The sequence below is a fragment of the Echeneis naucrates genome, chromosome 14 (assembly GCF_900963305.1).
Source record: "Echeneis naucrates chromosome 14, fEcheNa1.1, whole genome shotgun sequence".
In the NCBI taxonomy this organism is placed as follows: Eukaryota; Metazoa; Chordata; class Actinopteri; order Carangiformes; family Echeneidae; genus Echeneis; species Echeneis naucrates.
In genome coordinates this window covers 5,113,046-5,126,763 of record NC_042524.1, presented here as the reverse complement: position 1 = coordinate 5,126,763, position 13,718 = coordinate 5,113,046, and the positions used below count along the sequence as shown (strand labels likewise).

The 13,718-nt window shown below is 42.9% G+C and overlaps 1 protein-coding gene across 3 annotated transcripts in view; it reads left to right on the top strand.

Moving 5' to 3' along the window:
- dclk1a (doublecortin-like kinase 1a) overlaps nucleotides 1-13,718 on the top strand; it is a 42,070-nt gene that overhangs the window by 1,984 nt on the left and 26,368 nt on the right. For all 3 annotated transcript variants that reach the window (XM_029518561.1, XM_029518562.1, XM_029518564.1), the window contains exon 3: nucleotides 13,213-13,312. In XM_029518561.1, coding sequence (XP_029374421.1) covers nucleotides 13,213-13,312 — 100 coding nt within the window. The remainder of the gene's footprint in view (nucleotides 1-13,212; nucleotides 13,313-13,718) is intronic.

Here is a 13,718-nt window from a genome sequence, read left to right as displayed (position 1 = left end):
TGAATGGTTTGAAATTAGGGCACAAAAATGTCTTTAAAAAAGGCAATTAAGTAGGTAAATGGGGCTAAAATGTGGAAGAAAAAAAAACAAAAATCCCAAATCCCATTGACTTCAAGAGTGGCACCACAAAAGCAAATAATCTCTGCAGAACTACATTAAGACTTCCAGTCTATAGGTAAACTTAATGTTCCCCGGAAAAATTTAAAATCATAACCATTAGTTTTTTTTATGAGCCCCTTATGAATGAAGAACATTTGTTTCCCCCCGTTCAGCGTGTGGTTACGTGTGGTTACATGGTACACAGAGACGGGCAGAAGTCGAGGAAAGGTAAAGATGAGAGGAGTCTATGAATAGAGCCTGAGTCGCCCACGCTCCAGCAATGTGTGTCAGAGCGTTGCCTCCGAACACAAAAATAAATCTGAGTCTCAGCCCCCCTCGACAGTCCACCCACCCATCCAGCTTCCTCTCCCTGCCGTGGAGGGAGAGAAAATAAAAGAATGCACTTTAAGAGTATTATACGGACATTTAGGCAACGTAGACCCTTGGATGGATTCTCCACGAAAGCATGGAAAATAAACTGGTACCATGTTGGCACTGGACGTGGTCTGTTCTGCTGTTGTGGATGAAGAAACGCGCTTCTTGAACTGGCACATGATTGTAGCTGTATTTGTCAGAGGGGGAGGCAGTCCTCCTGTACTCCTGCTGTGTATCTTCATGTCGCCTCAGAATCTCTCAGACCAGCCTTCCGTCATCACTGTTTCTGTCTGTCTGCCCTCCCCTTTTCCACTTTGCCTCTCTCGAGGTCGCGTTCTCGCTCCAAGTTATTGAATGTAACGACACTGTACCACGCTTCCCCGGGCAGTAGCATCAGAATGACACCACTCCTTTGAAACAGATTGTGTTTGACGTCAAGGGCATCCTGCCAATTTGTGATGTAGAACAGCAATCATCTCCTAAATGCCCAATTTGTGATTCATTCTCATGAATATGCTCTTTGCCCCGTGGGCCTTTCATTCTTAATTGCCATTTTAGTACTCTGTGTTACCATTTATCCGAGTTTCAAAGATTACTCTTGCGCAGGCGTGCTGGGTCTGAGGCCATGCTGTCAATTTAACGATCCACTGTTAACCCAGCAGGAAGTCATTCCAGACTTCCTGATCTGACCTGCTGCGAGATCCCAGCACCAGCCAATAAAAACCCAGTATCAGGTTTTCCCTCGAGAAAAACCTCCTGATGTGGATTAAACTCACGCTTTTGCACAATGCTCACTAACTCCATGGTCTCCACTGATTACACTTATCTTAGAGATTACCCAATAAATACTGCTCTCGCCTGGTTCGCCCCTCTGCGACTAGAAGTAAGAGTATTATGGTTATGCTATTTTTAGATGTGGTATTGATTGGGGCTGTAGGCATGGCAACATGCTCACTGCCAAATTGGCTGGGCCGGGCTGGGCTGAGTGCAGAAAGCAGCTCCTCGTTTTCATGTGTGACTGTGCATGTGTGCGTGGGTTAATGCATGTGGGAGAGTTTGCGTTCGTGGCTTGGTTATTAGAAGAAGTGAAAAGGGAAAAATTGATGTTTTTTTTAAAAAGAGATGGGAATTAGTGATGGGGGGAAGGGAAAAAAAAAAAAAAAAACGCCAGATAAACTCAATGTCCCTGTGTGTCTCATGGATGAAAAGGAAGCCTGGGCAAGCCTCCTGATTCAGAACGGGTAAAAAGGATAATCATGTCTGAAATGTGGTTAATCCCTGTTAATGTAACCATTATTGAGAGAGAGGAAGAAAATCAGATTTACAGATTTACATTACAGACAATAAACCTCATCCCACGAGACAATCTGTCAAAATCAAGCATGTTTTATGAAACAATAATGAAGTAAAAGCTACGTAAGTTATGTCTAAATATACATTCGACTTAAAAATTGTGACAGTTGTGGGATGGAAGGACTAGTGATCATCATGTGCATGCGAATGAATATTAATTATTGAATATCAGGGGTATGCTGAAAGTAATTACCTGAGTATGCCCCGGGATGGAGTTACTTAAAGGGTTAAATTGGATGTGTGTGTGCGTGTGTGGGCTCCTGCCGACAGCTGAGCCACGTCCGTCATTGAGCCGATGGCAGAAGTAGGTTTCTGGGCCTGGCTGCCTGTAATGTTGAGTCCCAGCAGAGCCGCAGAGCCAGGAGAGAGCATCTGAGAACCGGAGCTCAGGCTTCTTGCCTTCATTAACCCCGTAATGAGGCCAGAGGCAGTGGGGCAGGATGTATACGTTCCTCCCCTCAGCCCTATTCTTCTTATTCTCTTTGTCTCTTATCTTTCTCAAGAATCATCCTATAAGATTGTTCTTTAGTTCAGCTACTTTATTATTATTATTAAGTTCAGTCTCTTTTCAAAAGTTTTGTTCCAAATTTGATCTGAGGTCCAAGATAGCTCAGCCTGAAATGAGCTGAGATGAATAATGGATTATGTTTATAGTCGGGCATAGACTTCATACGAGACTTGCTTCTTCAGCTTTAGCTTGCGCTCTTTGCTTCTTCATTTACGTGAACACTCTATATCTGCGTTTGTGACCAAAGTTTTCCACAAACAGTCCATATACTCATCTTTAGTCATCTTTACTTTTCGCTTGATTTCTATTTGGCTCTAATTAGGAGAGAACTAACTGCAATAATGTTAAAAAACAGCTGACAACATATGACACACTGATAGATGCCATATACTGACTTTGCCCACTGGGATCTTACTGCACTGTGGTCATTTTGGATATCACATTTCTTGCTGTAATATGAGAAACGAGTGAAGAAGAATATATCAAGTTCTGCTCCCACTGTGATATTGATTCTCCCCCTGTCTCAGGTCTCACTCTATCCGGTGAGTGGTATTTTCTAGCTCCGACCCCACCTGCTTTTGGGGTTATCACAACCTCGTACATCTCTGCAGGCTCTTCACTCCGTTTCTACGATGATTTGATATGGTTGCCTAGAAACCGTCCGACCTGCAGGGATGTCACACTGTAGCGTGGTGGGATGGTTTGGTTGTAGCTGGATTGGTCTTATCAGGAAGGTAGACGACCCATAAGTGGCTTAGGACACGGACATGGCTGGACCTGTTAATACATCTAAGCTCTGTTTACACACACAGAGACGGACACGCACCCCCTTCCACACACGCACACAAACACACACACACTAAATGCTGGACCCCAGCTGCCAGCCTTGAGCCATACGAGGCTTACACATACTTAGGCACGAATAGTGACACGCGCACTTTTTAATAGACTCATCAAGATTTCTGCTCATGCATCACAAGCCAATAACTGCAGGCAATTCTCAACCAGTGCATGAGTAAGTAATGGCATGAAGTCCTCTCGAAGAGTGGTCATGCTTTATTTTGTTGAGTTTTTCATGAATGAAATCCTTTAGTTTGTGTTTCAGTGGCTTCTAATCTGCAAAAAATGTAATTTTTTTTTTTCCTAACCCCTTTTAGCCTTTTAGTGTTTTAAACCTGAAAAACAATATTACAAATCATCCAACCTGAGCAACAATATTGGTCATTATGCGTTACGCCTTAAAAAAAAAAACAAAAAAAAAAAACAGCAATTGCAATTGTTAGCAAATTATCATGCTGACGTTAGCATTTAGCGGCGAGCACAGCTGTACAGCCTATTTGTTTATGTCTGTGTTTGACATATGCTATATATATATATTTTTGTTTTTATGAAATGCTCATTGTGCTTATTGGAGGAGACAAGTGGACCACTTGTTCAGTATCTGCAGTGCAGCTCTCACTTTTCAAACTGCTTTGTTGGCCTCCTCTTTTCTTCTTGGCAAAGCTGAAGAGGTTTAAATATCCTTTTATCTTCCTGTTTTCTCTGCAGCCTCCTCCTTCTCTCTGTTTCTTGCTTTTTCGTTTGAGTTCCTTTCTCCCATTATTGTTCCTGCTTCTTGCTCTATCCACACCATTTTTATCCCCTTATATAATATCCACATTTCTTCCAATCAGCAAATTTGCTCTCCTCGTCTCCACACCTGCCCATGCCTTCCTCTCATTTCTCTTGACTTAATTTATGATTACTTTTATTTATTTTACTCACTCTGTCTATCTCTTGCTGTTGACATGTGCTGTTGTTTTTACGGCTATTTAGTCCTCATTTAATTAGCACACTTGGCATGGATCCCCAAATCCAAAAGCTGCAACATATGGCATGGCTCGCTCTCCCGCACTCCCTCTCTCTTGTCCTCTGTCTATCCTCATCCTCTCTCTCTGTCAGTCCCTCCACACCAAGCTGCCTTTCTTTTTTCATCCTCCCTCCAGTTAGCTCACTTTGTCTCTTTGTTCCTTCCCAGTCTCAGCTCGTCCCCTTCGAGCTACAATGTGCCTTGCAGGGACTGAAGACAGTTTGCCCCAGCAACCTCATTTAGAAATATTGCTTATCATGAAGTGCGTGGATTGAGAAGTTTGGCTCAAAAACAATTCATATTTTCTTAATCCCAATTTTGATTGACTGTGTGTTGGTGATGTCACATTTTTCTCTGCAAAGGAGGATTGTGGGAAGCAAAGTCCATCTGCTACTTCTGATCTGCTGAGTCACAGTTACTCAGCAAAGCATCGGCTGTTTGTGTGTGTGTGCGCACGCATTTGTGGGGTGAAGGTTGTATTATAAGTCTGTGAACATGTATCATGGACCATGACACAGAGAGGACAATGATGATAAATGGCGCGACGGATTGTCCCTCTTAAATCTATACTTAATCCTCTGATTTTATGTGTAAACAGGTTATTTGCGATGTGTTGTCTTCTCTCAGTGAGTCTGTTTGCACCCCACTGTTTCAGTCAGTCAGTTTGTTTGTGTGTGTCTCTGTCTGGCGGCAGAGAGGCAGATTGGGGAGCTGTCTGTAGCCAGAGGATCTTCTGCCAAATTAAGATCGATGGCAGACATTTTGGGCACTGGCGGACTGTTGAGAACCTAGTCACATCACAACTTCATCAGACACACACACACACACAGACTATCTGGCTCATTCACTTCCTGACTCATTCCCTCTCTGAACTCTCTCAAGTAAATCTGCATTTGAAAGATTGTTTTCATTCACTTGCACAATGGGACTGTAACAGATCTCAGAGGTTTTTTTCGAATCAGAGTCATTGAAGGAGACATCATGAAACTAGGTTATAAACATCAGAGGATACAATGCTTCTTTGTTCAATGCTCCTTAAGATTAGAAGTCGATGTACCATAAGGAGTTTTTCTTTTAACAGTGCAAACATTGTAAAATGATTGCAAAGTACAATTTTCAACAAATAGAAAATGATGCCCTCTGTGCAGCTGTAGCTTTTATAAATACTGCTTCAAAAGCTAAAAAAAAAAAAAAAATACCAAGGAAGTAATATTTCTATTAAGTCCTTTATTGTTTTTTGCTGCCACGAGTAGCTTCCCTGTTCTGAATCTGCATGTTGGCAGAGTATCACAATATGTACTTCACTTTATTTTGTGACTTTTAAAATGTACAGCAAGTGCACGTCATAATCAAATCAGTTTTACATGCAGCTCAGTGTAGTGAAATGTTTTCCTCTCATCTTTTACTGCTAGAAAACTGGAGGTGAAGTAATATTTGATTTATGGAGATCTATTGAGGCAATAAATTAATCATCAGCTATTTTGATAATCAATTCACCAAACATTTATTTTTTTCTAGCCTGCTTAATGTAAATGTTTGCTCTTTATCTGTCACAGTAAATAACAGTTTTGACATTTCATCAGACAAAATGAGACGTTTTTGTTGTTTGTTCAAGTTTTATGCAGTGAAAACTCACTCACTCACTCTGATAACACTGTACGTCCACATTCAGCTCCTTAATTGAACACACTGCCAATAGAATCTACCCACATAAACACACACGCAGACACACACGCATCCTTGAGAAAAGACTTGACAGATTGAAGGAGGAGAGAGATCAATAGCGATGGAGATGAAAGAAATCCGCGGAGGAATGAGCAGTGTGGGTTAGAGGAGGCAGAGAGAGGAGAACAGTATAACTTAATGAACCAGATGAAAATGAGAAAACTTGAGGCATTGATTTCATGTGTGCATCATTTCTTATTTTTTCTTAATAAGTTACTGCAAAAACAAAAAGAAAAAAAAAGTAACTTTTCTTCAGAGACATAAAGGACAAACGGGAGGCATTCAGTCTTTGGTAGAAATCTGGATACAGCTCCAAAAAAGTTTGCTTTCCCCCAGTGGAGATCAAAAGCTGTTACATAAGTTGTTATGCAACAGGGAAGCCAGCCAGCCAGCTAGCCGGGCAGGCGGTGTGGCATGCAGTCTGCTGCGCTGTTTCAGGCGAACACAGCCGCACCAGCACGAGCTCCACCCACCGTGCAGCTAATTGGCCTCACATCAGCACTGCTCTCTTTAACTCTTTGGCTTGTTTTTTTTATGCCCTTTCTGTCATTTCCCATCACCTGTCAGTTGTCTTTTGAGATGCAGCAGTGTACATGACGCTGAGTGAGTCCCCATTTTCTCTTTAGGATCCTCTTCTGTCTGGCAGTCGTCCTGTCTGCCACTGTGGCTCTTTGCCTGCTCATTTCTGCATTTCCTTTCAGTCTGAGGAGGCTGGAGTGGAAAAAAAATGTTGAGAGTGCGAACTTATCTGCAGATATTTAACATGCATGATATTGCTGACAGTGAGGAGGGATTTGTTTGTTCATTTGGTCATTATAACTTTGTAGAATCTGATTTGCTGATTTCTGCAGCATCATTGTCAGACTTATTCAGTTTTAAATGACAGGTTTTATGCAGTTCTGGTGATCATGGGGAACATAACTGAAATACTGATAAATACTGAGATGTTCAAGCTCTGTCCTACTTTTGTCCGACACCTCAGAATCATCTCAGTCTGCCTGTCTGTTAGTTTACATCTGTCCATATGTCTGTCTGTCTGTCTGCCCATTCCTCTCTCTCTCTCTCCCCCTCCCTCTTTCTCCCCCCTCCCCCTCCCTCTCTCCCCCTCTCTCCTCCTCTTTCTCCCCCCTCCCCCTCCCTCTCTCCCCCTCTCTCCCCCTCTCTCTCCCTCTCTCTCCCCCCTCTCCCTCTCTCTCCCTCTCTCTCCCCCTCTCCACCCTCTCTCTCCCCCCTCCCCTCTCGCTCTCTCTCCCTCCCTCTCTCTCCCCCTCTCCACCCTCTCTCTCCCCTCCGCCTCTCTCTCTCCCCCTCTCTCTCTCTCTCTCTCTCTCTCTCTCTCTCTCTCTCCACCCCTCTCTCTCCACCCTCCACCCCCCCCCCTCTCTCTCTCTCTCCCCCTCTCCACCCTCTCTCTCCCCTCCGCCTCTCTCCCCTCTCTCTCCCTCTCTCTCCCCCCTCCCCCTCTCTCTCTCTCTCTCCCTCTCTCTCCCCCCCCTCCCCCTCTCTCTCTCTCCCCCTCTCCACCCTCTCTCTCCCATCCCCCTCTCTCCCTCTCTCTCCCTCTCTCTCCCCCCTCCCCTCTCTCCCTCTCTCTCCCCCCTCCCCCTCTCTCTCTCTCCCCCTCTCCACCCTCTCTCTCCCCTCCCCCTCTCTCCCTCTCTCTCCCTCTCTCTCCCCCCTCCCCTCTCTCTCTCTCTCTCTCTCTCTCCACCCCCCCACCCCCCCCCCCCGGTGTGCGGTCTATCTGAGCGGTACACCGGCCCGGTTGGCCCGCTGCAGTGGATTCAGCACTGTGGACAGCTCCACTGAGCTCAGCTCTCCTGGCAGCGTGCAGCGACAGCTCCGACCTCCAAATCTGGACTTTCTGTGGGCAGGATTATGTTGACCTCCCCTGTCCTCCATGTAGCCACTGTAAGCCTACTGTGGCATAGAAGATTAGTACTTTTCCTTTTTTTTTAAATGTATTTTTCCCTGGCTTCGTGTTGTATTTGTGTGTTAGTTCATCACAGAGAATAATCAAACGTAAGAAAAACTAAATCCAGCAGTTGTAATACAATAACTGGGGCTAATTTCTTTTAGAATAGCCATCTTTAAAAGATGTTCAAAGTACTATGAGACAAAACGGAAAAGGAGCAAATGCTATAGTTAAAGAAACTTGAACAGGAGAAATATGTAGACTTCGATGATTTTCGCTGTTGATGATTAACTCTCTTTTAATCAACTCATTATTTAAAATTAATAAATGATTCAGTACTAATAACAACTAAACCCCCTTTTGCCTTATTTATACAAATACATCCACTGATCTACTAGAGCTGCTTTTATACATTTATGATCTAGTTACCTCTGAGTGGCTACAAAAAACACCCATGAAAGGGGAAGATCCTGGCAGATTCGATGTCATCAGGTGGACCTGAAACCAGAGACAGAGTCTCCATTAGCAGAATGAACAGTTTTGTCAACGATCATTTGTGTCCAGACAGCTGATCCTCAGATCCGCTGCCCTAACCCAGCCTGTGTGCTCTTTTGCACAGTCATGCCTAAAAAGAGAGAAAATATTAGATAGGACAGTGTCGAATATGTTATTTAATTAATTAGTTTATTTATTTATTTATTTATTAAATTGGCCTGTTTTTTCTTCCAGCTGTTGGTCTCACTCCTCGTGCTCCCTTAGGTGTCTCTGACCACACAAACTAAACATATGCACAACTTCAAAGTCACATATCCTGAAACACAACAAACTGTGACTAACAGTATTACTCCACAAATCTTCATGTGTCTGCTGCTGCCTCTCTCCTTTTGTAAAATCTGGGAAGTTTTTCTGTGTTATTTATTCCAAGAACAGATTTACTACATTTCACATTGGCTCCTAGAAAGCATATTGTCTTTTTGTTTTTTGTTTTTTTTTACAAAAACAAATCTCTTTTTATTGCAAAGGTGAACAGGCTTATGAATCTTATTAAACAGTGCCACCATGTGGCATATCCAATTTTCCCTGGTGTCAGGTTTGTTTGACCATTTGCTGTAATGTTCAGCAGTAATTTTGTGGAAAATCATATGAGCTGCAGAAGGTTTCTAAATGTGATTTATATGGACTCTCAGAGAAGAGGAACAAACCAAAGAGGAGCGACAGAGGCAGACTTTAGTTTCTACACTAGGTGGCGTAGTGAGATTAGAAATTGATTAGACATTTCCAGGAAGAGGTGACCGTCTCATTTGTAAGACCATGGAGTGATATCTTTCTGTGTAATTTCTGTTTAACTGTTTAACCTCTGGATATAGTTCATATGAAACAGATGTCCTTTCCCGTGTTTGTTGGCACGCTGATAGATCATAAACTTTCCATCAGTCATGGGGGCAGAATGTGTGTTTCTCAGACCTGTGAGATCCCACCATCTCCCTCACATCCTCTGCCTCAGTTCCACAGTTTGATTTTAAAATGATATCGTCTTATTTAATGTGGTCAAGTTTTTGGATGTTGAAACAGACTTGGAGTCCGATTAATATAGAGGAGTGAAACTTGATGTCAGGCTGGTGAATTTGCCGATTTCCACATTAACTCTCCCTGCTCTTTCTTACTGCGTCTTGTTGCTATATATATAACAGTTTTCCTTGCCTTTGTTTGTTTCTTCCTGTCCTTGTTTCAGCAGTGGTGCATGTTGTGTAACGGGATTGGTTCTCTGTGAAAACGCAGCACCGGAGACATCAAAGCAGCTTGTTTTGTCACTGGGCTCAGAGCAGCAGTCAAGAATAGATCTCCCCCTCTGTTACTCTTTTTCCTCTGTCTGTTTTCTTCCTCTCTGACTCAAAGGATTCGGTTTCATCTCCGTTTCTGCCCCCCTCCAAATCTGTTTTCACCCATAGCAGCTCCCCTTGCCTTGTCATCATTCATTGGCCCATCTGTCTTTACTAGCATTTCAGCTTCTGCTTCTCAGCTTTATCTTTTTTTTTCTTCTCTCCAGCAGCTGATGTTGTATGAGTAGTGGAACATTAACCAGGCTGTTCCCCTCCTGCGTGCGTTTGTGTGTGGATTTGTGTGAATGGCACAGTTCTGCGGAGTATCGCTCCCATAGTAGATAAAAAATGAATGACGGAGCGCTCTCTATCATGTTGTGCACACTGTTTAGTCAGTGGCATGCACCAGCCGCGCACCAATGCCTTGAAGGCATTGTCACCATGGTAACCATACTTTCTCACACCCTTCTCAGTATACAGCACAGTATGTGTTGGTGTGCTGCTCTGCATTAGTTTACCTTCAGCCTAACGCTGCCCTCAGTCTGCCCTACATGAAGGCGACCCCCCACCTCTGTTCCCTCACCCCCTCCTCTCCAGACTCATCACTCTGATTATGCTCTGTGTGTGTCCTCTCGGCTCCCTGTGTACTTGACATTTCTGGTGTGCCATAGCATCTATCTTGGGATGAGGAGCGTCAAAAAGCTTCATTCCAGCAGCAGTCTGAGTGCCCAGTCAGTCTGACTTTGAACAACAAAAACACATCATGAAAGAAAGCTTTCAGTGTGATGAGTGTTTACACAATAGACATGATGGGGTTTTCAAAAGAACACAAGCATAGATGTTATCTATAATAAAATTGTCACTGTCACACCTTTAGACCTGAAATGACGCAGAAGAATTACATCAATCATTTGAAAAATAAATGACGACATATTTATTAAACTGAGCTATGCATGAGATATCCATGAAAAGATCTGATTTACACAGCTAAAATCTCCTCAAACTAAATCCTTCTGATTGGCCTGCTGTTTTCTGTGATCAAGTGATGACAGAAAAATTCCTGATTTCAGGAAAACTCTCAAATCCCGCAAGGCTGGATGTTGGTCCATGTGGGCAGGGCTTAGGACATGGCTGCATCTCATCTGAATACAAGCTGTGTGCGTCTGTCTGTGGTGTGTGACACTTTCACTGTCTTAAAACAGAACCTATTGTCTTTATTTATAAACAAGAAGGACATGAAAATCCGATTTTTGGGACCTTGGAGCATTTTTTTAAGCAGAAGCAGAATACTTGGCAGTTTTTGTTTTTTTTTTAATGTGTGTGTTTTTGTTTGTTTTTTTTTTTCTTTTATTGTGGTGTAAATTTAATACCTTCGGGGTTGGGACTGTTGGAGAAAACTAGCAATTTATTGGCATCACTCAGGGCCCGGGGAGGTTTTGATGATGCAGTGAACCAACCATCTTCACCGTGCACTGCAGGAGAGCCAGTCTATGAATGTGACAACAGATAAAAGTTGAACTTAAGAAGATCAAATAACATTATGAACAGCATCTGAATACTGAAAATACAATGACTGTGCTCAGTGACTGCCATAAGCACTGTATACTATTAGAGATTTATGATAAAGATAAAAAATGATGTGAAATTACCGTTTAAAAAAAAAACAAAACAAAAACTGCCCAGTTAGAGGTAGACGTGGCCACGACGCACTGGGGAAATATTAACAGCAGCAGTATTTGTATCAACGCCATCTTGTTAGGAAACTGAGCCGCTGGCTCCTGAAACAATCCTTAACACAGCGTCAGGGGATATTGGGGAACAAAGCAATATACTCTGTCTTATGAAAATAAATTCATATCTTCTCCTCACTCATGCACAACTGTCTGCGTGTGACTGTGCAGGAACATGTGTCTCAGCGTGATGCGTGACAAGTTTTGTGCAGAGTGACACATAAGATGTTGAGCCTGTAATTTAAAAAGTTAAATGAAAACGACTCGCAGTCCACAGAGAGTCTCTGTCGAGGATACAAATTTACACACACAACACACACAAACACACACACACACACATAGGTAGAATTGCTGTTTATTGGGCATTTTGTTGATAATGCTGTTACATCAGGTGTGACTTTCTTTTGGAGTGTTGATCTGTAGCTAATGTGAATTTAAATGGATTCTTGGATGTTAATTGCCATGAAAATGTAATAATGGCAGCTTTGTGTTTATGTGCTAACTCCAGGCGCTGCTAGACATGCATGCAGCCTCGATTGTAATAGCTCTTAATAGGTTTTTGGTGAGAGATTTCTCATAGTTGATGAATTGACTTTCAGCTTGTAAATCCTTTTCTGCCTATGGCAAAGTGTAAATTGAAATGCTGATGGCTTGAGATGTGTATGTGATGGTTTGTGGCCTTTGGGGGGTGTAATTAAAATTATTTGGGCAAATCATGCTGCCTTTAGACCAGATATGCAATCAGCTGTCGACTGAATTAAATATAAAACAATGAACAGCAGCGTGTTCCTCAGCCTGTTTGTCACAGTAAACACCCTGCTGCTGCTGTCATCTTTTCACTTGCTACAGGAAAATTAACGATGTCTGTCTTGTGCAGGCAGAACAAGCAGGTGAGGAGTTCAGGTGGAACTTTTCAGAATAATATGGTAATCACTTTGAGGCCAGATACTGAGGATCCTGCAGGACTTCTTATCAAAAATAACAATCCATTTCCTGTTGTGATGCACTTAGTGGTCTGGTGATTTTAAATCAGAGGCTCTCAGCGTGTTCCTGTAGATGTGGTGTTGGCTTTACACTGTTAAATCTATCAAATAACGGCAGTGAGTCATAAGGATATCTATTATCTGTGAGTCAGATAGTTCATAGAAGAGCTTAAAGATTTTTTTTTTACTCCTCCCTGTTGCTCTCTCTCTCAGCAGGTGCAGCTCATGTATGCAGTCTCTCTCTCTCTCTCTCTCTCTCTCTCTCATCCTAATCCCCTTTCTTTGTTATTCATTACCATTTATGAGATGCAAGTTTTCAGGGCACATAAACCCCAATTTGCTGCTCTGGATGTCGGCTGCATGTGTTGCAAAATGATTGAGTCAGCAAGGTCTCATTATAGCTGCTGATAGTCTGATAAAGTGCAGGAACAACATCACCGTTCAGTTCGGGGACTGGTTGGGCATGCATAAAAGATATGCATGCAAACAGGAGCGTGCTCATGCACACACTCACACTCACACACACACAGACACCTCTGATGTTTCTTATCCATCTTCTGGGGCTCCAGTGGATGTGCCTTTATGTCTGAGCACAGGAAGGGAAAGTTAAGTCTGGGACTGTATGCAAAGTAGAACGCAGTGCAGCCTTAGTGCTGTGTGTTTACACTGACTGGAGGGTTGTCGGTCAAAATTTGCAACTGGTAAATCGGCATTGTGTCAGTGTGTGTCCTTGAGCAAACCTTTCAGTCCTGTAACTGTGCAAAACTGCCAGAGGAAAATGAGTGTAATCTGTGTGAGTGTGAGACACAGCCTTGGGTAATAAATAACCCGGATCACCCACGTCTCTGTTTGCAGGTGTCATGTCTGCAAGACTTCTTTGGCGACGAGGACATTTTTGTTGCGTGTGGACCGGAGAAGTTCCGCTACCAAGACGACCTGATGCTGGATGAGAGTGGTGAGGAGACCTTTCACATGTGACTGTCCTGGCCAGTTCAGCATGCTCCTTTTGCCCTCTTCCTCCCCGCCTTTACTTCCCACCTTTCTATTCTGAGATTTTTCCCACCTTTCTATTTCAGAGCAATATTTTCTAGCAACGTATGATTTAGTGCAATCACACTGACGAAACAGGAACTATTTCAAAGTGTCTTACAATATGAAGTAATTTAGTTCAGTGAACAATCTGTTTTCTGAAAGTAGCACAAACAAAATAAATAGCCAAACTTTTCCGAACATCATCTAATCTGCAGTCCCCTTGTTGCAAAATCTGTAGTTTCACTGTTCACGAAGAAGGAAGATTATTCAACTTCTTTCTCACCTCCTGTTTATAAGGACTGGCTATGATATGATATGGCTAGAAATTG